Here is a 24548-nt window from a genome sequence, read left to right on the forward strand (position 1 = left end):
GAAATAATGTAGTCCAATATCTCCATTTTGTCGATAAGAACCTTAACCCATCCTCACTGATCCACTGAGTTTTCTCATCCATTAAATGGGAAGAACAAAGCCTGCCCTGCCTTTCCCCCCCCCCACAAATTGTGAGGATCAAATGCAGAATGTGAAAATAATTAGAAAGATTATACTGATGTAAGATTAGAAAGATCTACACCACCTAACAGTGCTCTAAAAATGCTATCAATTCTCTCTCTCTCCCTCTCCCCTTCGCCCTCACTTACCTGTAAGAAAATACGTGGCTACACTGTCCTGAGCATCAAGTGTGTTTTCATACTGTGTTTACATCAGCCTGTACACACTCAGGCACATAATTATAGCAGCACCAATCATGCCACTACACTTAAGGTTCTGTCAGCTTTTTCAATATTAATTGCTATTTTCAGGCAGTTTTCAAACTTAGCAGCAAAAATTCATTTTTATGTGAAACTAGATACAATACATGGTCTCAGCAGGACAGCAAAAGTCTCCATTAGAAAAAAAAAAAACAACAGGGAATGCTGGTAGGTCATTTTAGTCATTTCTAAGAGCTGGTTGCCATTCTGGATTTTTGAATAATGGAAGCTGTTTTATTTAAAAGTCACCTGCAAAAAATTGTCTCACAGTAACACTTGAAGAGTTGGTTTTTAACAGCTATTATCTAAGCTGCATATCATCATGTTCACAAGGCTACAGGTTTCTAGGTTGGGCTGATCCTTGCATTGACAAAGCAATGCATCTCCACATGCCCTGGTTGGGGTAAGCTGTAAGGGACAGCAGCTAAGCATGTGACAGCACTCTCTGCCTAAACATCCCTTTCCTCCTTCAGCTCTCAGTTTACCTGTCCTTCCTTAGCCACCCTGTTCAGAACGCAGCCCCTGCCCCATCACTCTCCAGTCCCTCGCCGGGCTTATTTTTGTTCTTAGCACTTACCACCAGGGACACACATTGTATCCTTGTTTGTTATTGCCCTGTCTTCTCTGGCTGGAATGCATACTCCATGACAACAGGATCTTGTAATGTTTTATTCACTACGTTTTCTCAGTGCCTAGCACATAGTAAGCACTCAGTCAATATTTGATGAGACAATAAACTAAATCCAGAAGTTGAGTAATCTAAAGAATTTGAGTCTTTGGGGATTCAAAAGCCATGTTCTATTGCTTATTCCTTTGAAAAGATTTTCCCAAGAAGCTTTTACAGAGTCAGCTGCTATGATGGGGTTTTAGAGAGCAGCATTCTGTGCACAACACTGTACCCACGAGAAAGAGAAAGACTGGGCAGTAGTTTTAATCTCTAACTACTTAGGAGTTTTGTTTTCTTTTTCAGTTCATTGAATACAGACACCTTTGAGATGTGGATTAATAGTTAGGATGGAAAACAGCCCACCAACCATTCATTCACTGAGCCCTACTGAGTGCCAGCATCTCCCCCTCCCCATAATGAATGGGTTTAGAAGACCCCAGTATCCCCAGGGGAGAGAACACGTCACAGGTGGAACAGTACAATCAGAGGAATATGCTTTACAGTTTCAGCTGCACAAATCAAAACAAGAAAAGGAATATGGATTTCAAATTAGCGCATCACTTTAGAAAAATTATTTTCAATTTGCCAAAGCACAACTTTCTAAGCATTCCGTTGCAGAATTATTTTAAACTCAGAATGAATACTCAATTGAATGTAACACTTTGACTGATGAGCAGAAATTTAAGAGAATTCATTTACTCCCGGAGAGGAGAGGGAGAAGTTCCACTAAACCACAGAGATACTGTTTACCTTGTGAGCTCAGTTGTTGTTATTTTGCTAGACTAATCTATACTCACACACTAAAGGGAGTGTACTTCTGGAAAAAATTGGTATGCTTCAGATTTATTTTATTATTTTATTTTTTATTATACTTTTAAGTTTTAGAGTACATGTGCACAACGTGCAGGTTTGTTACATATGTATACATGTGCCATGTTGGTGTGCTGCACCCATTAACTTGTCATTTAACATTAGGTATATCTCCTAATGCTATCCCTTCCCCCTCCCCCCAGCTTCAGATTTATTTTAAAAGGAATATGCTATGCCAATAAAATGCATTAGGGGAGGAAGACCAAGACAGAGGAAGCACTATTCTCACATTTAGTTTGTTCCTTTTTCACTTCCTAGCAACCAAACTATTAAATACCAATTCTATGTTTAAGCTTATGCTGATTTTCTATTTCTTTGTTGTCATTTATAAAGATGAGGTCTTGTTATGCTGCCCAGGCTGCTCTTGAACTCTTGGCCTCAAGCGATCCTCCCACCTTGGTCTCCCAAAGTGTTGGGATTACAGATGTGAGCCACTGTGTCCAGCCTATTTTCTTTACCTGGTTTCTGAAATGCAGCTTTCACTTGCTTCCTCTCCTGGCATCTCTCTCAGTCTCTCTGTCTCCTTTTGTAGCTTCTCTTCTCTGACCTGTCTTTTAATTGTCAGTGGTCCTCAGGGCTCTGCCTACTTTTTCATCACGTTCCATCTAATTCTTGGCAATTGTACTGATGTCCATGGCTTCAGCTATCACTTATAGACCAATAACTCCCAAGTCTATAACTATAGCTTTCACCATTGCCCAGGGCTCACACCTACATTTTCAAGTGCCTACTACATCTCTGCATGTGGGTATTCTCAAAATACCTTTAATCCATTTTGTCCAAAATAAAACTCAATATTCTTGACTGCTAACCCCTACCCTTCCCAGGGAAGGATCCATCAAATGCAGCACACACACACGCATACACTCAGATATGCAAGCTGAGTACCTCTTAGGTACCAAGCACTTCCGTATCTGTCACTTTCAAAATAAAGCTGGAAACTTGGGAACCATGGCATTGCCCTTCAAGACCTCTCAGTGCCACACCCCCCTACCTGCATCACTGTCACTTACTGCAGGTGGTTCTCAAACTGTGTTCTGAATTGCTTCAGGGGTGGCCTGGAGGGATAAGAGGAAGACCAAGACAGAGGAAGTACCAGTCTCACATTTAGTTTAACTAAAGCTGCATCACTTTTATCTGTTTTGTAATTGGGGTGCTGGCTAAAAAATTTTGACCAAAGCATTCTGCCATTTAAACAGGGTTTGAAAACCTTGACTTAGGTCCCACCTTCTTGGGATGGCAGGCAAAGCCCCGCGTGACCGGCCCCATGCCTTTATCGCAGCCTGGTCTCCTGCCACTCCCTCATACACATCTTGGGCTCTAGTCAGGCCAACCTCATCACATCCCATCCCCCATCTGTTCTTTTATGTATCCTGTGTGTTCAAACATGCACATGCTCCCCTTGAGTGGAATGCCTCTCTCACCTCCAGTTCTCTGTCTGCCTGGTTACTCTTACTCATCCCTCAGCACCCAGGTTAGACTCCCTGCCCTTGTGATGCCTTTGCTGACTTCTCTGGCCTCCCTACTGTGCCTCCTCCCCAGTTGGCCACCTCCACTCCCTGCCCCCAAGGGTTGCCCACACCTCTGTTGTGCCAATCACACACCACCAGGTGATTGTCCCTTGCTTGTCTCTAGACTGTAAGCCCCTCCAGGGTAGGGTTAGGTCATATCTAACTGTATCCCTGGGGCCTGGCACAGTGACTGGCATCTGAGAGGCACTCAATAAATGTTTGCTGAGTGGAACGCTCAGTGAATATCCATTCATTGTCCTCTTCTCCATTTTCAGGTCTTCACTAGCTCCTAAATGGATGATTCCAGGTGGATATCGGTCCACATTGGACCTCTGAGGAGCTTCATTGCTTTCAAGCTCTCCCTTACTCCAATCTACCCTTTATGCTATGGGCAGAGTGATCTTTCTAGAAGGTACACCTGACCACACCACTGCTCAAAAACTTTCAGTGGCTCTCCGTTACCCACACAGTAGAGCCTGGTCTCTTCATCACAATGTTCTTGGCCATTCATAACTCTTTTTTTTGAGATGGAATCTCGCTCTGTTGCCCAGTCTGGAGTGCAGTGGTGCAATCTCCTCCGCTCACTGCAAGCTCCACCTCCCGGGTTCACACCATTCTCCTGCCTCAGCCTCCTGAGTAGCTGAGACTACAGGCACCCGCCATAACGCCCGGCTAATGTTTTGTATTTTTTAGTAGAGACGGGGTTTCACTGTGTTAGCCAGGATGGTCTCGATGGCCATTCATAACTCTTTAACTTCATCTTCCTGCCCTTCCCCAACCCTAACCTCAAAACCACAGACACTCTCACACTCCAGCCAGAGCAAACTTCTTGTTGATCCCAAAACACATCATGATTTTTCTTACTCCACACACTCAAAGTGCCCTTCTTACTATTTAAGACCAAAGTCAGACACCACTGCCTCTAGGGAAAACTTCCTCAGGCAGCCACTCTTGGTGCTTTCTCCTGGTACCTCTTTCCTGGCACCCACCATATTGCACTGTAATTCCTGGGAGTTCATGTGTTCATCTGTCCTGCTAAACTATGAGATTCCCACAGTGCTCCTAGTGCATATTCATTCTCCTAGCCCACATTCCTCAGCGCATAGGAATGGCGTCAGTGCCAAGCAGATAGCAGTTGCTCAACAAATGTTTGTTGAATCAGGACAGAGTCCAATACTAAGGCGTAAATTCAAAAGATTCACAAAACAAATAAAAATAGCACTGGGCTGTATTTTACAGTCTGCTATAGTTCTACCTGTGTGTATGTTATATCTCCACAACCAGACTGCAACGTCTTTGGGGGCAGAGATTCTACCTCATGTCTTGGTATTCTCTGCTAAGCACACATTACTGTATGTGCTGAACAGCATCTGGGTAGATATTAGAAAAGGACTTCTCAGGGCTGGGCCCCTGCACTGAGGGTCTTAAAACCATCTGAGGACTCTCTATAAGCTACAACCCTTGTGTCAAGGGCAATCCTACAACTGTAGGAGCTAACTTCTCACCAAGCACTGGTGAGGAGTCGCTGGGTCTCTGACTCAGTAAGCAGATAAGAACCCAAGTGTCTCAGCACCATTTCAGTTCACGGTACTGATCCCACATACACAAGGCAATTTCTCTGAAACAAGCAAACAAAAAGGTTTGTACGGAAGTGGGCAGAGATGTTAGACTTTTTAAAAAAAAAAGATGAGAAAGTATCTGAGCAAAAAGAACTTGGCTGGGCATAGTGGCTCATGCCTGTCATCCCAGCACTTTGGGAGGCCAAGGAGGAGGATCGCTTGAGCCCAGGAGTTCAAGACCAGCCTGGGCAACATGGTAAAAGCCCATCTCTAAAAATACAAAAATTAGCCAGGCATGGTGGTGCATGCCTGTAGTCCTAGCTATTTGAGAGGCTGAGGCAGGAGGATCACCTGAGTCCAGGAGTTTGTGGCTTCAGTGAGCAGTGATGGTGCCACTGTACTTCAGCCTGGTGACCAAGTGAGACCCTGTCCTCCCCCCACAAAAAATTGCTTTTATAATATGAGAGTTTATGACTTACATTTATAGCACACCTTGGAGATAGGCAAGACTCTGGGAATCTGGTGATTGGGTAGGGCCAATTTCTGAAGAAGGTAAAGTGAATTCCACAGTGATATTTCTGAATTCTTGACAGTTGGTTAGCAGTGGTAACAAGCTGGATTACTGTCAATATTCTATCCTCTGGTCCTGAGTAAACTCATGCTGTCTGGTTGGCTTGGCTCCCCTCCCTGTACCCAAAGTCATTTCAGAGGAATATTAGTAGATACCATTTGTTGGTTGTCATTTCTGGATGAAAGTTCAACTTGCAGGCTGCTGCGCCTGTATTTTAAATTACATTTGGGTCCTCTGATACTGGACACTGCTGTTGTCATGGACTTTTAAGGAATACAATGACAGTGAGTCACCCTATCAATCATCAGCAACAAGAAGCCACTCACCAGAGGGAAAAGTGAGTGGGGGGTTGAGGGGGACATTGCTTCTTGGAATGGGTAAAATGTGCTGATTTCATTCCTTTTTCATGCCTATTCTATTGTTTTCATCTATTAAGTTTGCTGGAGAGTCCCTTGTAGTGTTATGACAGGAGTTAACTATCTTTACAGTTTCTTTAGACCAGCAGGTTGAGGAAAGCCTGCATTTCAGGTGGTAACAAATATTCCCTGCTAAAATTTGGGGCCTCCTGTAAAGACTTTTCAGGCACAGGTGCCTGTTTGGTTGAGAATCTAAACTCAGCCTGGGATCTGACATCACCCCTGGGCCAAGCAAGGAGCCCACCCTGGTGGCTGAGGTCTCTCTGGGGACCTCTCTTCATTCATAGCTCCAGTATAGAAAATGAAAGGCAGGGAAACTCCCCCTCTCCATCTACTTTCTTTGCTTCTGGACCCTCTGACTCCAGACAACTGATTTGCTCAAGGTAGAAATCAACCATACTCCCCTAAATGGCAGAATTCATTTGTTCCCACAGCTTGACACTTGAACCTTCATTTTGCAGTTACTTCTGTCTTGCCAATGTAGAGTACTCTCCCCCACTCCGTGGGGACCGTCTATAGTAAAGTGTCATCTTCGTCCAGGTAGGCAATCCTCCCAGAACCAGTACAGGGCCTGCTACAGGTGTTCAGGATACATGTGCGGGGGAGATGCAGTGTGCCAATTATGTGCAGAAATTCTCAAAGTCCAGGTCAAGAAAATCATATCTTCCCCTCCCACCAGCATTTCTCCAGGAAAATGCTTGGAAAAAGGCCCCCATAAGGCCAGGCATGGTGGCTCATGCCTGTAATCCCAGCACTTTGGGAGGCCAAGGGCGGGGGGGTGGATCACGAGGTCAGGAGTTTAAGACCAGCCTGATCAACATAGGTGAAACCCCATCTCTACCAAAAATAGAAAAATTAGCTAGCATGGTGGTGCGTGTCTGTAATCCCAGCTACTCAGGAGGCCCAGGCAGGAGAATTGCTTGAACCTGGGAGGCAGAAGTTGCAATAAGCTGAGATTGCACCACTGCACTCCAGCCTGGGTGACAGAGCGAGACTCCATCTCAAAAAAAAAAAAAAGCCCCCATAGTCTGTATTTACCAAAGTAACCAGAGCTAGCCTCGAATAGATACTCAGGGCCAATCATGTGCATTACAGTGCATCAGCTTTTTCACTCCCCATTTTACAGATGAGAAACTGAGGCTTCCAGACATTAATTCAGTCAATGGCAGAGACCAGATTTGGGCCTAAGCTTTCTGCCTCCACAGCCCATGTATACCTTCTCTCTGCAAGGAGAATGCAGGATTTCAGAGCTGATAGAACTCTATGAGAGCACAGGTGAACTCCCTCATTTTCCCTCTTTGGGGAGAACGGAGCAAGAGGCGGTTCCAGAGCCTGTTAGGGCCACACTGGGCCTGGAACTCAGGCATCCCATCAGCCAAGCCAGCATCCCCCTGGATAAACATCTCATGTGGATTAACCTTGATAAGTTCTACAGCAATAAAAGAGAAGCAGCTCCCCTTAAGGAGCACCTCCTGTAAGCCAGGCACAGATCAAGGATTTATACATATGTAAATATTTCACACCAATCCACAAGGTGGGCACTAGCCTTGCCTTTTGACACGTGAGGAAATGCAGGCTCAGAGAGACAAGGTAGTTAATGTAGACTTGGGGTTTGTATGCAGATTTTTCTGACTCTTTCCACCCACTACACTAGACCTTCAGAAACCGGGGCCACACTATGAACTTGAAGCATTTGCTGGAAGTGCAGTGTTTGCATTTGCTGGAAGTGCACGGAGAACTTGCTATATCTTGCACTGAATCATCAAGAACTCAGGATCCTCCATGTAGCCCCTGTGTTGTTTCTTTGTGGGTTTCTTTTTTTTTTTTTTTTTTTTTTTTTGAGACAGAGTCTTGCTCTGTCGCCCAGGCCAGAATGCAGTGATGCGATCTCGGCTCACTGCAAGCTCCGCCTCCCGGGTTCACGCCATTCTCCTGCCTCAGCCTCCCGAGTAGCTGGGACTACAGGCGCCTGCCACCACGCCCGCCTAATTTTTTTGTATTTTTAGTAGAGACGGGGTTTCACCATATTAGCCAGGATGGTCTCGATCTCCTGACCTTGTGATCCACCCGCCTCGGCCTCCCAAAGTGCTGGGATTACAAGTGTGAGCCACCATGCCCAGCCATCTTTGTGGGCTTCTTGTGACACCTTCAGCCTCTGGGCCACAAAACCATGGAGTTGTTGTCTGGGCTCAAGAGAACACTAAAACCAGCTCTAATTGTAATGAAATAAAACCTTGACCATTTTCTTAGTCTTGGACTGTATACTCAGAGAGGGAGGTCCTCCAGAAGCCAAACAGCTAGCCCTGAGAGCTAAGAAGAAAAGTCCAGTTTTCTACTGGTTGCTCCCATGCTCTGGACAGCCTCCTAGCCCATCAATACAGGATGTGCGACTGGGCTCTTCACTGGCAAGCCCCCATGGTCCTTCGGTGGTCCATTTGGGTGGAGGCTCAGGGAGGACAAGTGCCCACTTCCCCAGACCTGTTGATGGGGATGAGGTTCCTGGGTGGTAATTTCAGTAAGTCCATGTGCCATCCACAACTGGGATTTCCCCTCTGATGGTGGGCTCCTTACACTTTAGGCTAGAATACCTGGCAGGCTTCAGTATCAGCCATTCCAAGAGGGGCCTAGGTGAGGCCCCCCCACTGCCATTCTAATGCTACAGGTTAGTGTGAGCCCCTCTGACTTGGCCTCCCTGTTCCTCTCATAGCAGGAGTAAGTGCCACCTCCCCTAGGGCCCTGCCTCACCCTTCTCTAGGCTAAGGGTGAGTATCAGCTGTTAGCAGGAGGACTACTGTCCTTGCTCAGAGGGGGCTGCTCCGTGTGGCCACGATTCAGATGGAGGGAGTGTGTTCAGGGTTTATTAGAGGGTACAGAAGAGCTGCTGGATTCCAGTCTAATCTGCGTTTAGGTCTATTCATAGCTTGGGCACTTTTCTATTGTAAATCATGCGAATGATTTACAATAGATCCTAGGTAAATCATGCAAATCTGCTGCAAAATGGAGTATTTGCCACAAATGGGCTTTGAAGGGGTATTGGTGATGAGTGAAATACTATTTGTGCAGTGTGAGATTCAGGAGTCCTTGAAAGCATTATATTTATGTATGATACATTTTCATAGAGGCCTTCATATTCAAGAATCTTGAGCCGCCCCTGAAAATCCTAGTCTTGCAAATGCCCACAAGAATCACCCAAGGCCGACAGGGGTGGGGGGATGCCGACACCCAAAATTCCTTCTTCTGTCCTCAACTTGGGTGGCCTATTCAACCATGCAGTGGCCGTCAATAGCTTGGAACATGCCCCTTCCTTGCCTCAAGATCTGGTGCCCATTTCACAGGGGAACTGAGGAGGCCAATTGAATTGGACTGACTACCACTTACGAAGCTATGGCTACTCCTCCAAGACACCTGTTTTAAGTTTCTGAGCTACATAGAGATAGCAAAATAAAAAGCAACAGTGTATAGCAAAGGATGATTATCAGATTGCTCTGGGAACCACTGAAGGTTATGAAAAAGATATAAAAGAAAGGTTGAAAGGTATTGGTCTGTAAGTCTCACTGAGTCAGAAGACTAGAGTGGACCTTTTTAAAAAAATACTTTAGAAACACACACACACTTCAGTGTTCTCAGATAAATATGCGTTCCTATCTTCGACTGTATTAATACTGTTAACCTATTTTAAACTCCTATGGCACAGCAAGAGTCTTACATAGTTATAAGGTTTTTTTTTTTTTTAATGCATGAGCTTTAAACTCATTTTCTTACTTTAAATAGATGTATATTAACTCTCCGTTTAGGCTGCAGGACCTCCTAGCTTAGTTTAACAGTCCAACAAAATAAGAGTGGATACAAACTCTGTAATTTACTCACAGGCATAAATGGATATATAAATGTAAAAATGTGCACAATATTTTATGCCATGCTTGGCTTCATTGTGACCTAATGTTTATAATATGTAAATAATGGCTTCCTTTTAAAGCAAAGAACTATTAATATACAGATTCATCTGAAGTCCTTTTTCTTTAATATAAACAGAAATAAAAAGAAAAAAGTATTCTTTTGCAATAAATAAATAACCAATGAGAAAGGTTGCCATTGAAGGAATTAAAAATGACAGAAGTCAACAGAAAACTTTCAATATCATACTTCAACTTTAATATGAAGATATTGTTATCAAAGGAAAAGACTCAAGAAATTCTTTGATAAAAATAATCTCACACTATCTTTGAAGCGGCTGCATTTATTTTACTACCCACTGTGTTTCTTATCAGAAGGCCAACGGTAAGAAGTTTCCTAGTTATGATTAGGAAAGAATCTAATAGATCAGAAGACCCAATTGAAGTTGGACATAATAAGTATTAAAGTATTACATGACATTAATCCTGCCATTCCATTACTCTCTCCATCTTTGTGCACAGACTAATTATTCTGTAGCCAGTGTTCAGGAGAAAATAGAAACATACTTACCCTGGGCTGGAGTAATCTCTTTATTGCATCAACAAGGCTGGCTCTGTACTGGTCCAGAAACAGGCTGACATTGAGAAGAGAGCAGAATCCAGATTAAACTGGGTTTTCAAGTCTAATGATACTAATGGAGATAAGTACAAGGCTAATTACACATGTTTACCCAACGCTAAAAAAGAGAAATTGTTTCCTACCATTCAAGTGTCTCACTGGAGGGGGTGGGAGGGGAGAAGATATTGTGGTCAGTGTTATCCAACTAAAGCCAAGTTGTCAACATGCAATGGGCCAGGATTCACACGTGACTGGGCCACGTGTTAATGTTACAGGGACAATTTCCAAACTGCTGTTTGGGGTAGCCATCTGGTTGAGATGAAGCACTCTGGCAACTTCCTGTCATTAGAGCCTAGTCTCCTTTAGACCTGGGCCCTCTGCCCACCAAGGGTGCTGTGTGGCTGCCCTCAGACAACAAACCACCAGCCCTATGACACCCAAACCATGAAATATATCTCAGGAGATAATAGAGTTTAGTGACTAGAAACAGCACTGAGGTTAGATTCAACGTTTGACTTAGGAGTGAACAGTTACAAAAACAAAGAACAAGCTCAGACAATATATCACAGAGACCACGGCAACTTTGGATTTTCCTCTCTGGGCCTCTACATTGATTTTTTGTTTTTTTTCTTTTCTTTCTTTTCTTTTCTTTTTTTTTTTTTTCTTTCTGAGACAGGATTTTGCACTGTCATCCAGTTACTGCAGCCTCGAATGCCAGGGCTCAAGCAATCCTCCCACCCCGGCCTCCCAAGTAGCTGGGACTAAGGTTGTGCACCACCATGCCCAGCTAGTTCTTTTTTTTTTTTTTTGTAGAGACAGGGTCTTACTCTGTTGCCAGGGCTGGTCTTGAACTACTGGGCTCAAGCAGTCTTCCTGCCTCAACCTCCCAAAGTGTGGGATTACAGGCACATGCCACTGTACCCAACCCAGGTTCATGTTTTTATAGTTCATTTTGATTTTTCATTTTCCATCCCTGATCTTTAGAGAATTTCTGTTCATGCAGCTCTGTCACCCCTTTGCTTGGGTCAGTCTGACTCTGTCTTCACCAGTTATTATCTTGGAAGCTTGAGACAGTTTCCTTATCTGAACTTGCAGGTCCCAGACCTTTGAGTTTGGGTTGCTTGGCAGTAGGTGGCAAGTTACTTAACTTGGCCATGCCTGATGCTATGGTCTGAATGTTTCCCCCAAATTCATGTGTTGGAGACTTAATCCCCAATGCAACAGTATTGAGAGGTGGGGAGTTTGGCTCCTTTTTGCCCTCCTGCCTTCTGCCATGTGAGGACACGTGTTCTTCTTCTCCAGAGGATGCAGCATTCTAGGTGTCATCTTGGCAGAAGAGACCAGATGCTCACCAGACACCAAACCTGCCAGTGCCTTGATCTTGGATTTGCCAGCCTCCGGAACTGTGAGAAGTACATTTCTGTTCTTTATCAATGACCCAATCTGTGGTATTCTGTTATAGCAGCAGAAAATGGACGAAGACAGCTGGATGTTTATTAAAACCAAGGAAAGGATTCTATGGGTGGGGTTAGGGTGGGGACAGGTGAAAGCATATTGTGCCGAAGGCACGCAGAACAGAGCTAGCTGCCAAACACCAGGGGAGTTGTCCAGCCTCTGCAGAAGGGCTCCTGGGCATTGCTAGAGCACTCTGCCAAGAGAAAGCAAAGCTGCTAGAGGCTGCCAACGATACCTATTGATAGGGACTTTTTTTCTGAACCCCATATTGGGATATGTGATGTGATATTATGTTGGTGCAAAAGTAATTGCGGTTTTTGCCATACCTTTAATGGCAAAAACCGCAATTACTTTTGCACCAACATAGTAACTATGAACTGAGGTCATAATAACCGAGCTTAGAAAGTACAGCTGAATCTTTGAAATCTGAACAGTACTGGAATATCCAGGGTGCCAAAACCATGGGGCCCAAAGTGTATATACAGCACCAAAAAGCAGTGATACTGTTTGGATGTTTCTCCCCTCCAAATCTTGTGTTGAAATGTGATCCCCAATGTTGGAGGTGGGGCCTAGTGGGAGGTATTGGGTCATAGGGGCGGATCCTTCATCCTTGTCTTGGTGAACTCCCCGTGGTAATGAGCTCACGTGAGATCTGGTTGGTTGAAAGAACCTCCTGTTTCTCTCTATTGCTCCTTCTCTCTCACCATGTGACTGCCTGCTTCCCCTGTGCCTTCTGCCATAAGGCAACTTCCTGAGGTCTTCACCAGAAGCAGATGCCAGCAATCTGCTTCCTGCACAGCCTGCAGAACCATAAGCCAATTAAATCTCATGTCTTTATAAATTACCTAGCTTCAGATGTACCTTTGTAGCAGCGCAAGATGGACTAACACAAGCAGTAAAGAGATAAGGAAGAAGGGGGCACTATGCCTGTCCTTACGGAGGTTACAGTATAATAGGGAGGTAAGCCAGGCACAAGGACACATGTTAAATACAAATGGCAGAGACACACACGTTTTAATAACAAAACAGTTAATACTCACTGAGCTGAGTACTAGGTAACAGGTACCTTCTAAGAGCTTTTCATAGCTCATTTAATCCTCACATCAATCCTATGAGGTAGTTTTTACTGTTAGCATTATTATTATTGTCCACATTTTACAGCTAAGGAAACGGAGGCATAGAGAGGTTTGGAGTCACACAGCTACTAATTGGCAGGGCTGGGATTCACCTCTGTACCATATTGGCTTCAGAGTCTGTGCTCTGAGCCACTGCTCGGTACTGCCTCTCACATCTAATTGTAATTACTCCTGAGCATGAAATAATGTACGGAGAGAGCACTGACTGTTTTAGGCAAAAGAGGGAGGTCATCAGATGACTAGAGTTAGGCGGGGTTGGTCGAGAAAGCCATCCCTGTTTACTTGCATCCATAGTGATCTCTCCCTTTTCCAAGCTCAGTACAAGAAGTAGAGAATTTGGAGGTTCTCCCAGGTCCCTGCATTTCATTGTTGTCCTCTCATTCAGCTGTCCTCTCATTCAGCTGTCCTCTCATTCAGCTGCTATGCTTCTTGAAGGCAGAGAGCATCAGCATTTCCTTTTTTTTTTTTTGAGACCGAGTCTCACTCTGTTGCCCAGGCTGGAGTGCAGTGGCACAATCTTGACTCACTGCAACCTCCACCTCCTGGGTTCAAGCGATTCTCCTGCCTCAGCCTCCCAAGTAGCTGGGATTACAGACATGCGCCATCATGCCCAGCTAATTTTTGTATTTTAGTAGAGGCAGGGTTTCACCATGTTGGCCAGGTTGGTCTCAAACTCCTGACCTCAGGTGATCTGCCCACCTCAGTCTCCCAAATTGTTGGGATTATAGGCGTGAGCCACTGTGCCCGGCCTCATCTTTGCATTTCTTTGCCTCTCTCATAACATTTGGAAAAGAGCTGAAGACATAGTAGACGAAAACGTTGATTCCTGGGGAAGAACAGCCATGCTGTAGAGGTAGTCACTATAGTGATAGTGTATGGCTTGAGGAGTGTATGAGACATACATCTTCAGCTTTAGAGCCATCAGTTCTAGGCTGTGTCTTTTGCAAAGCAATAAATAAATAACAGGACTGTCTTCTACTTAATAAAAATTGACAACGATGTCTTTTTAAAAAGCAGGGACAGCAGACCGGGCACAGTGGCTCAAACCTGTAATCCCAGCACTTTGGGAGACCAAGGTGGGTGGATCATCTGAGGTCAGGAGTTCAAGGCCAGCCTGACCAACATAGTGAAATCTCAACTCTACTAAAAATACAAAAATTAGCCAGGCGTGGTGGTGTGTGCCTGTAATCCCAGCTACTTGGGAGGCTGAGGCAGGAGGGTCGCTTGAACCTTGGAGGCGGAGGCGGAGGCTGCAGTGGGCCGAGATCGTGACATTGCATTCTGGCCTGGGTGACAGAGTGACACTTTGTCTCGAGAGAGAGAGAAAAAAAAAGCAGTGACAGCAAAACTACTTTTGAAACCTCTTAACCCATAATAGCATTTCAAATGCATTTGTTTGGAAAGTAATATGGAAAACTGTTCCATTCACAACTTGAATTTCTTCTCTGACGGTGAGTCCCTTACCTTAAGCTAGAACACTCAGCAACCTTGTGCATCAGCCATCTCCATGAGGGGCCTAAGTAAGGCCCCCTACTCCCATTTCTAATGCTGCAGGTCAGACCCCTCTGATTTGGCCTCCTGTCTCTTCACACAGCAAGAGTAAGCACCACCTACTCTAGGGCCCTGCATCATTCTTTTTAGCTAAGGGTGAGTATCAACTGTCAGTGGGAGGGCTGCTGTCCTCGCTCAGAGGGGGCTGTTGCGTGGAGCTATACTTCAGACAAGGGAGGAACTTGGTTCAGGGTTTTAAAGAGCTCTGGCTTTGATGTTGCTGCTGTGTGACTTTGGGCAGGTCACTTCATGTGAAGCCTCAGTTTCCTTGTCAATAAACACCCACCTATATGACTATGTGGACATCAAATTAATAAGATATGTTAGTTGATAAATGTTTGTTGAGCATCTACTATATACTAAGGGCAAATTTAGGCACTGGGGATGAGCTACGAATAAGACAAGTTCCCATTCTCAAGGAGCTTCCATTCTGTCTTCATTTTGCTTTACTATTAATAGTTCCAGCACAGCATACACAGACTGGCAGTTACTTGTGGACAGACTGGCAGATCATCACAGTCCTTGGAATCGAGGAGCTTATGTAGGGTGTTAGTTTCAATGTCCCTAAAGTGGGTAGTACACACTCCTTTACTGATACTGTCAAGGATGAATCAACTTTCAGGTAGGATGTTTCAACAGACTAGGTTCTCTTCCAATCTGATGATTTTCTCCTCTGAGGAGAGCAGCTTATAAGAAGTTTCCAAAAAGTCATTGCTTGAGTGTCTTTGGTCACCACAGGTTCCATGGAAGGTTCTTCTATGGAGGGTCACTTTGAGCAATGGAAAAAGAATCCTCAGATGAGCTAGAAACCACGTCCAGAATGGAACCTCATCCCATTCCATCCATCACTCATGATGACCTGATTATTACCCCTGGAAAGATTTTATCTTTCCTAAAACTATATTCTCAAATCTTGGAGCACAGAATGTATGTAAATTAAGTGCTACACAAATTTGCCATTAAGTCATATTAAACAGTAATTAATAACCATTAAGAATTAATGAGAAAGGAATCAAACTATAAGTATGTCTTTAAAATATTCGCTCTTCAGGACTCTCTATTTTATTCCTTAGTGAGGTAATAATATCTTCAGCGATCTCGGCTCACTGCAAGCTCCACCTCCTGGGTTCATGCCATTCTCCTGCCTCAGTCTCCCAAGTAGCTGGGACTACAGGTGCCCGCCACCATGCCCATCTAATTTTTTTAAAATTATTTTTAGTAGAGACGGGGTTTCACCGTGTTAGCCAGGATGGTCTCGATCTCCTGACCTCATGATCTGCCCGCCTCGGCCTCCCAAAGTGCTGGGACTACAGGCATGAGCCACCGCGTCTGACCCAATATCTTGAGTTTTAATAATTCAGCATTCTGGATTTTTAAAAGAAGATTATGATTGTAGGAAAATATCTCTGTCAGTTACCCAGGCCTACGGGAAACCTGGCTGGTTGGGACATGCGGCATTTAAGCAAAGGACCACACTCGGTTTATATCTGTGCATCCTAAAACTGGTAAGATTGTTAGAAAAAAAAAATGAACAGCACCTTAAGAACTGAGCTTCAAACATGCCCTTATAAAGTGCTATTTCTCCTTAAAGTTGGTCAGGGTGACAAAGATGTTAACATCACAGCTTAACACATGGCACACATTCCAAACACACTTATTTGAAAGGTAATGCTGTCTACTCCATCTCTCCAAATCAAATTTCCCAAAATTAATTCTTTGTAGTTCTCTAATAGATTTTTATTCCAAGTAAGCTCACTTGCTACTTAGCTCTGATGCAGAATTTATAACACTTTGTAGAGTATGTCATCTGAGCAATTTCAATGTGTTTTAGAGGGAATGATATATAATCTCCTGAAAATTCACCCCTTAAATAAGTCTTAATGGGCTGAGAGAACAGCAGTAGCTTAAGTGGATCTATTAAAAAAGGCTGAGTGGGTCAGTGATGGGGACAGAGATACCACTTTAACTCTCCCTTCAGTTACTGATCAAAATACATTGGCAGTCTAGTTTGACCATTAAAGGGCACCCACGCACACACACACACAGACACACAGACCTCTATATAATTCACTTGTGGATCAACACTTGCTTTCTTCCATTGATCTGAATCACAGATTTTCCAACAAAGGAAAGGTGCCAGACCATTTTCATCACCTCCCTTAGAATCAGAGTTTCATGCAGACTGCAGAGCATCTGTAATTCCTCTCATAGGGAAGTTAATTAGTGCAGAGAACAAGGAGACATTTTTCTCTGTCAATAGCCACAGAAAGGAAGACCCCTATGTAATTTTCAATGTGAAATGTGCTGAGTTAAAGACACTGTTTTAGATTTAACTTCAGCAAAGGAATGACCTCTTTCAGTATTTACCAACTGATTTTTATGAGAGCTCAGAATAATGCCGTATTCTAATTTTACTCGGCTCTACCCCTTTAGTTGAGCAATCTTGGGTGATTCATGTATTTTCTCTGGGACTGAGTCTTCTCAGGTGTCAGGTGAAAGGGCTGACTATATTTGGGCGAAAGATATTTTCAGGTGTAAACTTCCGTGAGTTGTGATTTGGAGCTGTCCATGATCACAGCATCTGAAAGAAAACAAATTCTAGAGCCTACAGCATTTCCATTTTGAGGGAAAAAAATTTTCACAAAATCAGCTTAAAAATCAAACATTTTTCATCATTTAGAGTAAGTAAAAAGGACTAAAAAAAAAAAAGAAACAATTTAGAGTATATAGCAAATGCAAAAACACTGAGAGAGCAATCGGGGTGGGTTGCTACAGGCCAATGTACTTTCCCCTATTTCTTTCCAAAGTCTCGGGCTGCAGGCGCACAGATGTGCTGATTGTCCTGCATACCCAGCTCAATGGGCCGGTCAGGGTATGGGTGGCATTTCAGATATGCTTTCTAAGCCTTTTAAGAATTCAAATGCACAGAGTCATTTCTATTTTTGCAGAGCTACAATAAACTGGGGGGCCATCAAACACTGAATGAAAGCGTTCATTGGATAAAAAACATCTTACTTCCAGACCCTTAGATTATATTGTGATTGAACAGGAGTCTGGAAAGGCAGGCTTAAAATTAACAATCACTCACTATTCTAACTCAGCAAGGACCAGGCTGGACTGCATTCCAGCAGAAAGGAATCCTTATATTAAACTCAACATTAAACAAGTCAACTGAGGAACTTAATAGGCAGGTTTTTTTCTACACCTGTGGTTAAATATTCTAATATTTTGATGTTTGTCAATAGCATCCTTTTGCAGGTATGGCTGCACCTCAATTTTTCCTTCTGTTTATTTCAAAGTTGACATTTTACAAGTTACTTAGGAACTGTTGAACCATGAAACTATTTTTCATTGTCAAAAATGCTGAATGGTGAAATAATGACTAGCTTTCACAGTTTGCCTCTTTATTTTATAATCTAGTTGAGCTACTAAATTTAGTTGTGAACTAACAGACTGTCTCTTCTGGGAAATAAGTTATTTCCCCCACTGCCTACAGGTTTTTGAATGTTTGAATGTAAATATCTGAATATATGAATGATTTAAGAACATAAACATATCACCGTTTGTTGTAATCATGTGCATTTTACTTGAACCACAATGTGGGTTTGGAATAGGTTTGTGAATAGAGCTTGTTTTCATGTAAATGGGATCAAGCAGTACCACTGGTTAGCTATTCAGGGAATCAGACAATGCCATCCTTGCTGGAAATGCTTCAATAAGATTTTAATCCATGTACCTAATATTTGAACTCCGACTTTTGCTTCATATTCCTGTGGCCTAATCCAGATCTCATTGCTGACAATGACTAAAGGATGGTGTGAGACTTAATGTGATCTATTTATGTGTGGCACCTCTTCCTGACACTGAGGATTTCAGGTTTCGTCTTGGAGGTAGTGTCTAAAGAGAGCTTTCTTTTCCTTCCCAGGGACATTCTTAAAAATATGTAGCACAGTTTGCCTGCCTGCCTGCCTGCCCCTAGAAGCAGCATCCATGCAATAACTCTTACAGAGAAACACCACACCAACAGGACATAAAGAACTCGTGGAATCCTGTGCTTCACTGCTACATGTACAATGTGCATATTAGAAATATTACTGTACTTTCTAAGTTTCTAAGCAGCTTACCCATCCCCGCGAATATGAACAGAGACCATTACCAAAGCATTTCTTTTGGAAATACTATCAGCATCGCAGTGAGAGTAGCTTAATGTTTCACATTTACAAATGGGAAAGTATAAACAGGCTGACAGTCTGGCATTTACAACACCCAGGGGAAAAAAAAAAACAATTCATGCATGGAAAAGCCATTTATAAAATGAAGCTTGGTGTATTTAGTTCATTTGAAGCCATAAATTCTCACACAGCTACCAGATGTGTATCTATGTGTGTGTGTATACATATAATATTATGTTATGTGTGTGTAATGTAAGTCTTAAATTGAATATGCATTATGTATATCAGTGTATGTGACCCTGTTGTCGGCTAGGGAAAAAAGAATGTTTTCCAAACATGTTGTGTGGCTATTTTTAACCTGAGAACATTAATCAGAAAAGAGCTTAAATCTTACTTCCTCTGCTTTTCCCTCTGGTACAAATAGGATGACATGGTGAGAGTGTCCATAACACAAGGTATGACAAAGCCAGGCTGTTTTGATATTTGTGTAAGGGACAAATTTAACTCTAAATCTCTTGGCCAGACCTGCCTTCCCCATATAATCAGAGCCCATCCACGTGTGACCCTTGTCTAAAGCTTCAGGAAGATGCTGCCCCTTCCCTCTTGCCGCTGCTCTCTGATCTGACTTTCATGCTTAATCTGATCTAATCCTGCCAGCATTATCTTCATCTGTGCGATGAAACCTGGAGGATTCTTTCTCATATTTGGTGAGGAAAGGCATTTACTAAATTACTTGCTCGAATCACACAGTGAGGTTTTAGCTCCTTATTTTTGATTAGATGAGGGCTGCAGCATTGAGGCACATTATCATTGATTAGTCAGAAATCCAGGTTTCTCCCATTTTTGGAACAAGATTTTCTGAAATTGGGTGCAAAAAGACTAAAAGGGCTATGAAAAACTAGAAACTCTCAGCTAAGAATAGACAAAATATTTATTTTTCATGGAGAAGTATTTTTTTTTCCGAAGAAAAAAAGCAAACCTAATTCCAATGACTTTTGTAGAAAAGTTATCCATTGAAAATCTTATTAAAATAATAATAATAACAAAACCCACTTCCTGAAAATTTCATTCAACTCTCCTCTAGGGAAAGTCTTCCCTGAGTTCTGGATCTTATGATTGGCCTTATCAATATAACAGAACTTCTTCAGAATCTGAACTTAATGTGTTTTCAAATCTAAAGTGTCCTAATAAACATCATGATAAAACCCCAAACAAGATCTTACTCTTAACAGGGAAAATACTTGTGAATTGTCAATGTTTCCCATAAGCTGAAATAATTATTATTCAAATTGCATGAAGAAATACATAAGATTAGTTGAAATAATTATTAAGGTCTGATGCATATTTATCCTGTAACTTACGATCAGACTTTCATTAACAAATAAGTAGATTGGGCTAAAATAGAGGGCAAAATACCGAATGTAAATTATTTTTAAAAGGCAGGCACCTGACAGAGATTGTCATGTTATTATTTGCATAAGAATAAAATGTAATTTTATAATTTTTGTTTTAGGTATAATTAAATATTATAATTGAATACACTGAAAACATTAGATAGCAAACATATATTTTAAGAAAAGCTATTTCCCCAAAGATATTCCACAGATATGTTTATTTGCTAGAGAGTATGTGTGTGTACACACACACATATATTTTCCCTTATATCAATAGTCAGATCTCTCCTAAGAAGTAAGCTAATTGAGCTGTTTGTGTTGATAAACTCCTTTTTCTCCAGACTATTCCTCTCCGAGCCATAATTATTTGCAATTTGCCTAAGTCGTCCATTTACTGATACGTCAAGCATGAAACAGAGGCAATTCCAGAAAATGGAAATGCTTCTCAAAATCAATCTTTGGGAAATAATGTGGTAGAAGTTACTGTGTGATAGAAGACTACCTTATAACTGTCACATGGAGATGAATATTAATTTGTTGAGGTTAAGGTGGCTTTGTGCTTCATTTGTTGACTTTGCTTAGCCGTCAGCGAAGCAACACAGCCCAATTACTCCAGCAAAGCTATTTTTTTCTAACAGGAGTTTTGTGATTTTTATGTACTTACCAGTCAGCACACATAACAATGTCAAAATGTCCTTCCAGTTGAGAGACATCTGTCTCATTATCCCATCGTAAAACGCTTGAGGAGAAAAAGATTTTAAAAATTATACATAGGGGTTTTTTTTAATTTTGATTTTGAGCTATTAACATTATTTTTTGTGGCACTTGAAATTATTTAAAAGGTATATACAAATTATTTCAAAAGGTATAATAAAAAATAGGATGTAACTGTCTTCTGTGTTTTATTTAGTATTCAAATCTAGAAGAAGAATTCTCTACTTAAATAAAATAGTTAACCTTTTTTGCTAGTTTTTATAGGTTTTTGTAGACAAACTAGAGAAAAATATCTTATCTTTACCGCAGTCATTATAATGATTCTAGACCCTTAACATCAATAAGGTACATACTGAAACCAAAGTATTCCACATTTGACTGGAATACAAATTTATAAAAATAAATGATGTGAGACAGCTTATATCTATACTGCCTGGCATATCAGTTGCTTTTCATATTGATGAAATGAGCAATTTGGTAAGATGGAAGAAAAGAAGAGTCAAATTTCATTTGGTAGTTCTTGGTTTTTAGGCATAGTGAAAAATTCACCCACACTGACACTTAGTCTCCCAAAGGGGATCAGGTTTAAAACTTCACATTAATAACAATAATTAGTAACATGCATTTGAAAACTTTAGTAATGCTTATGAGGCCAACCAGAGGTTTTTAGTTACTCTCAATTAATAACTGTGATGATTAGCATTTTACCATATTCAAGTATTTTAATGATTCGTCTTACCACAGCACCAAAACTGTGATTTACAGTACTATTTTTCAAAGTAAAATTCTGTTCCTATTTTCTATTTTGATTCTTTAGACCTAACCGGATTGAACATGTCCTACCCTGCCCAGTTATATTTGCTTATTTTGGTGGATTCATTTCTTCTATATCTTCCCTAGGTGAAAAGTCATGTGTCTGAATATAATAATAAGTCTTATACTAGTCAGCCCAAAAGTTCTTTTCATATACAATACATTAATATATATTAATGCCAGTAAATTTCTCAAGGTAGAAAAGATTAAAGACATCACCACAAAAATACCTACACAGGCTGGGCAGCAGTTGTTCATTGACTTGCCCAACTCGTTCCTACTGAGCCACTCCTCACTGTGTGTCAGGTCCTGTGCTGTGCCATAGACCATGCCTTCACAGGGGCAGCTTGATGGGCCATATGGACACAGAAACCCCCAATTCCTATGCTGTATCCTACGCATTGGGTGAATATACAGACTTGGAGCATGGGAGGGCTTTCCAGAAGCAGTGGGTTACCTCAGGGTTCACAAGTCCAGTAACACCCAGATAAGCTTTACAAATTAACTTTAGTGTTGCTGTACTTGCTGAGGCCTACTGGATAGGCAAGAAATGAAGGAAATTAGGAAATCCTAAGAAATCAATGCTTACTTTGTTTATGGATTTCTCAGAAACTCCATGCACCTGGGGAGAGCAGGAAGCAACAAACACCAACTTTTCTGGAAATGCTGAGGCTCCCAGTGTATCTGGGACTCAGGCTCAGTGAGAGATGGGGCCTGCCCAGCCCTCATCACAGCCCTGAGTTTTAGAGTCTAAGACTTGAACAATGAGCAAGATGGTTTAAAGTATATATCTATACTAGATATTCTCTGATCAGAAAAGTAATGTATCTATCCATCATATGAATTTTGAAAAAAAAGATTAAAGTATTAAAATTACTCATAATCTTACCATTCCATAAATGTCTCTTTAGAATTTGCTTTTAATACATATGCAATTACTAAAGCACAAGAACAGACTGCAGGAAATCCTGTGGTGATAGTGGATGCTGTATTCCTGAGGTGCTTCAGCCCCTTGGCTCAACAAAGACAAACTGGAGAGATAGGGGTCTAAGCAGCGACTGGGTATGGATTCCCACAGCAGCTGTAATGAGTCGTGACTCTAAAATAAATTGAAATGCCTGGCTTGGTCACATGGACCATAACACATTCCCAAAAGGTATTTTTCCCCAGTTCTCATGAGGCTTATGGCTGTGCTACATGCATGTGACAGAGAGAGAGAGTGGTATTGTGGACAGAGTTCAGCTTTAGCACAGCAGACAGACCTAGGTTCAAATCTTGGCTCCTCCCCTTAGTAGCTGTATGAGTTTGGGCAATTACTTAACCTTACTGAGCTTGTTTTCTGATCTGTAAGATGGGGATAACACTAGCTATCTCCTTAAACATTCTAAGAGCACCATTCATACAGTACCTGGAGTTGTACTGTTCATGTAACATACAATGAGAATGGTGCTTCCTGGAGCTGTGCAGTCAGGCAGCCTGCTATCTTGGAAGACTAGAGATGATGGTGAATTCACTGTTCACTCCTCTCTTCCAGTGACCTTGTCCTCCACCTTTGGAGATACACTCCCATGCATGCTCGTGAGAGCATGTGCTTCCACTGTGGGGGAGGACCAGACTTTGTGTGTATCTAATCTGTTGCAGACCAATACTTTTGTAAAATATAGTCAGAAAAATGAGATTAAAAACACAAAGGCATTCCAAATACAAGTCCACTGATCATATGCTTGGATGTCGCAGCAGTGTTTCTAAACATTTATTTTCAATTTCTGAACTTATCTCCTTGCAGATCAGTAACACACAGTTCACAGACTGGCACCAGTCCATGGCCTACTCATTGAGTGGCACTCCTCCAAACCTATCTTTACCAGTTACTGCAACTCTAGCCAATCTCTGACCAACCCCTCCTATCTTTCACAGCTCATTCTTTCTAGAAGGTACTCTTCAGTCCCACTGGCCCACACTGATCTTATCACCATGTCACTATCCCACTTCCCTAATATTTATCTTTCTTTCTTGCTTAGCTTAAATTTCATGACTTTTCATTGTAATTACTCCCTTGCATACACCCTCAACTTCCTTGTCCCTCTCTTACTTCCTCGTATTTGTTAAATCCAGCTCTCTGCCTGGTCCATGACTGCACCTGTGCACCTGAATGTGGCTAGAGACAGCACACAAGCATCCTCACTGGCTTTGCTTTAAATTCGTGACTATGAACCTCCGGTGGACTCTTAATGACATCTGGCAGTTATACTTACATTTCCTTTGTCCATTTAGTTTCCCACTATCCTAGGTCATTATTTTGCACTTTCTACTCTCTCTTCAAAATTCTGACACTATTCCCCTCCTCCTCACTTTCAGCTGATGACCCTGCTTCTTGCTTTACTGTCAAAATTGCAGCAATCAAGCCGGGCACGGTGGCTCATGCCTGTAATCCTAGCACTTTGGGAGACCGAAGCGGGTGGATTGCTTAAGCCCAGGAGCTCGAGACTAGCCTGGGCAACATGGCGATACCCCCTCGCTGCTAAAAATACAAAAAATTAGCTGGGTGTGGTGGCACACACCTGTGGTCTCAGCCACTCCGGAGGCTAAGGTGGGAGGATCATCTGAGCCCAGGAAGTCAAGGCTGCAGTGAGCCATGATCTAGCCACTGCACTCCAGCCTGGGTGACAAAAATGAGACCCTTTCTCAAAAAAAAAAAAAATGCAGCAATCAGTTAAGAACTTCCATAAACTCCTACCACCACACTTATGCTCCTAATAGCATCTGCATCTACACATTCTGCCTTCCTGCCCATTACCATAGATGAACTATCTATACTCCTATCTAC

General features: G+C 42.3%; 1 protein-coding gene across 4 annotated transcripts in view; it reads right to left on the bottom strand.

The window, feature by feature from the left end:
• CAMKMT (calmodulin-lysine N-methyltransferase) overlaps positions 1–24548 on the bottom strand; it is a 412109-nt gene that overhangs the window by 8050 nt on the left and 379511 nt on the right. For 2 of the 4 annotated variants that reach the window (XM_055377815.2, XM_019021122.4), the window contains exons 8-9: positions 20859–20933; positions 10439–10502 (exon numbers count right to left, since the gene is read on the bottom strand). In XM_055377815.2, the coding sequence (XP_055233790.1) occupies positions 10439–10502; positions 20859–20933 (139 nt within the window). The remainder of the gene's footprint in view (positions 1–10438; positions 10503–20858; positions 20934–24548) is intronic. The other 2 variants (XM_063695910.1, XM_019021123.4) reach the window with 1 other exon arrangement.

Source organism: Gorilla gorilla, chromosome 12 (assembly GCF_029281585.2).
Source record: "Gorilla gorilla gorilla isolate KB3781 chromosome 12, NHGRI_mGorGor1-v2.1_pri, whole genome shotgun sequence".
Lineage (NCBI taxonomy): Eukaryota > Metazoa > Chordata > Mammalia > Primates > Hominidae > Gorilla > Gorilla gorilla.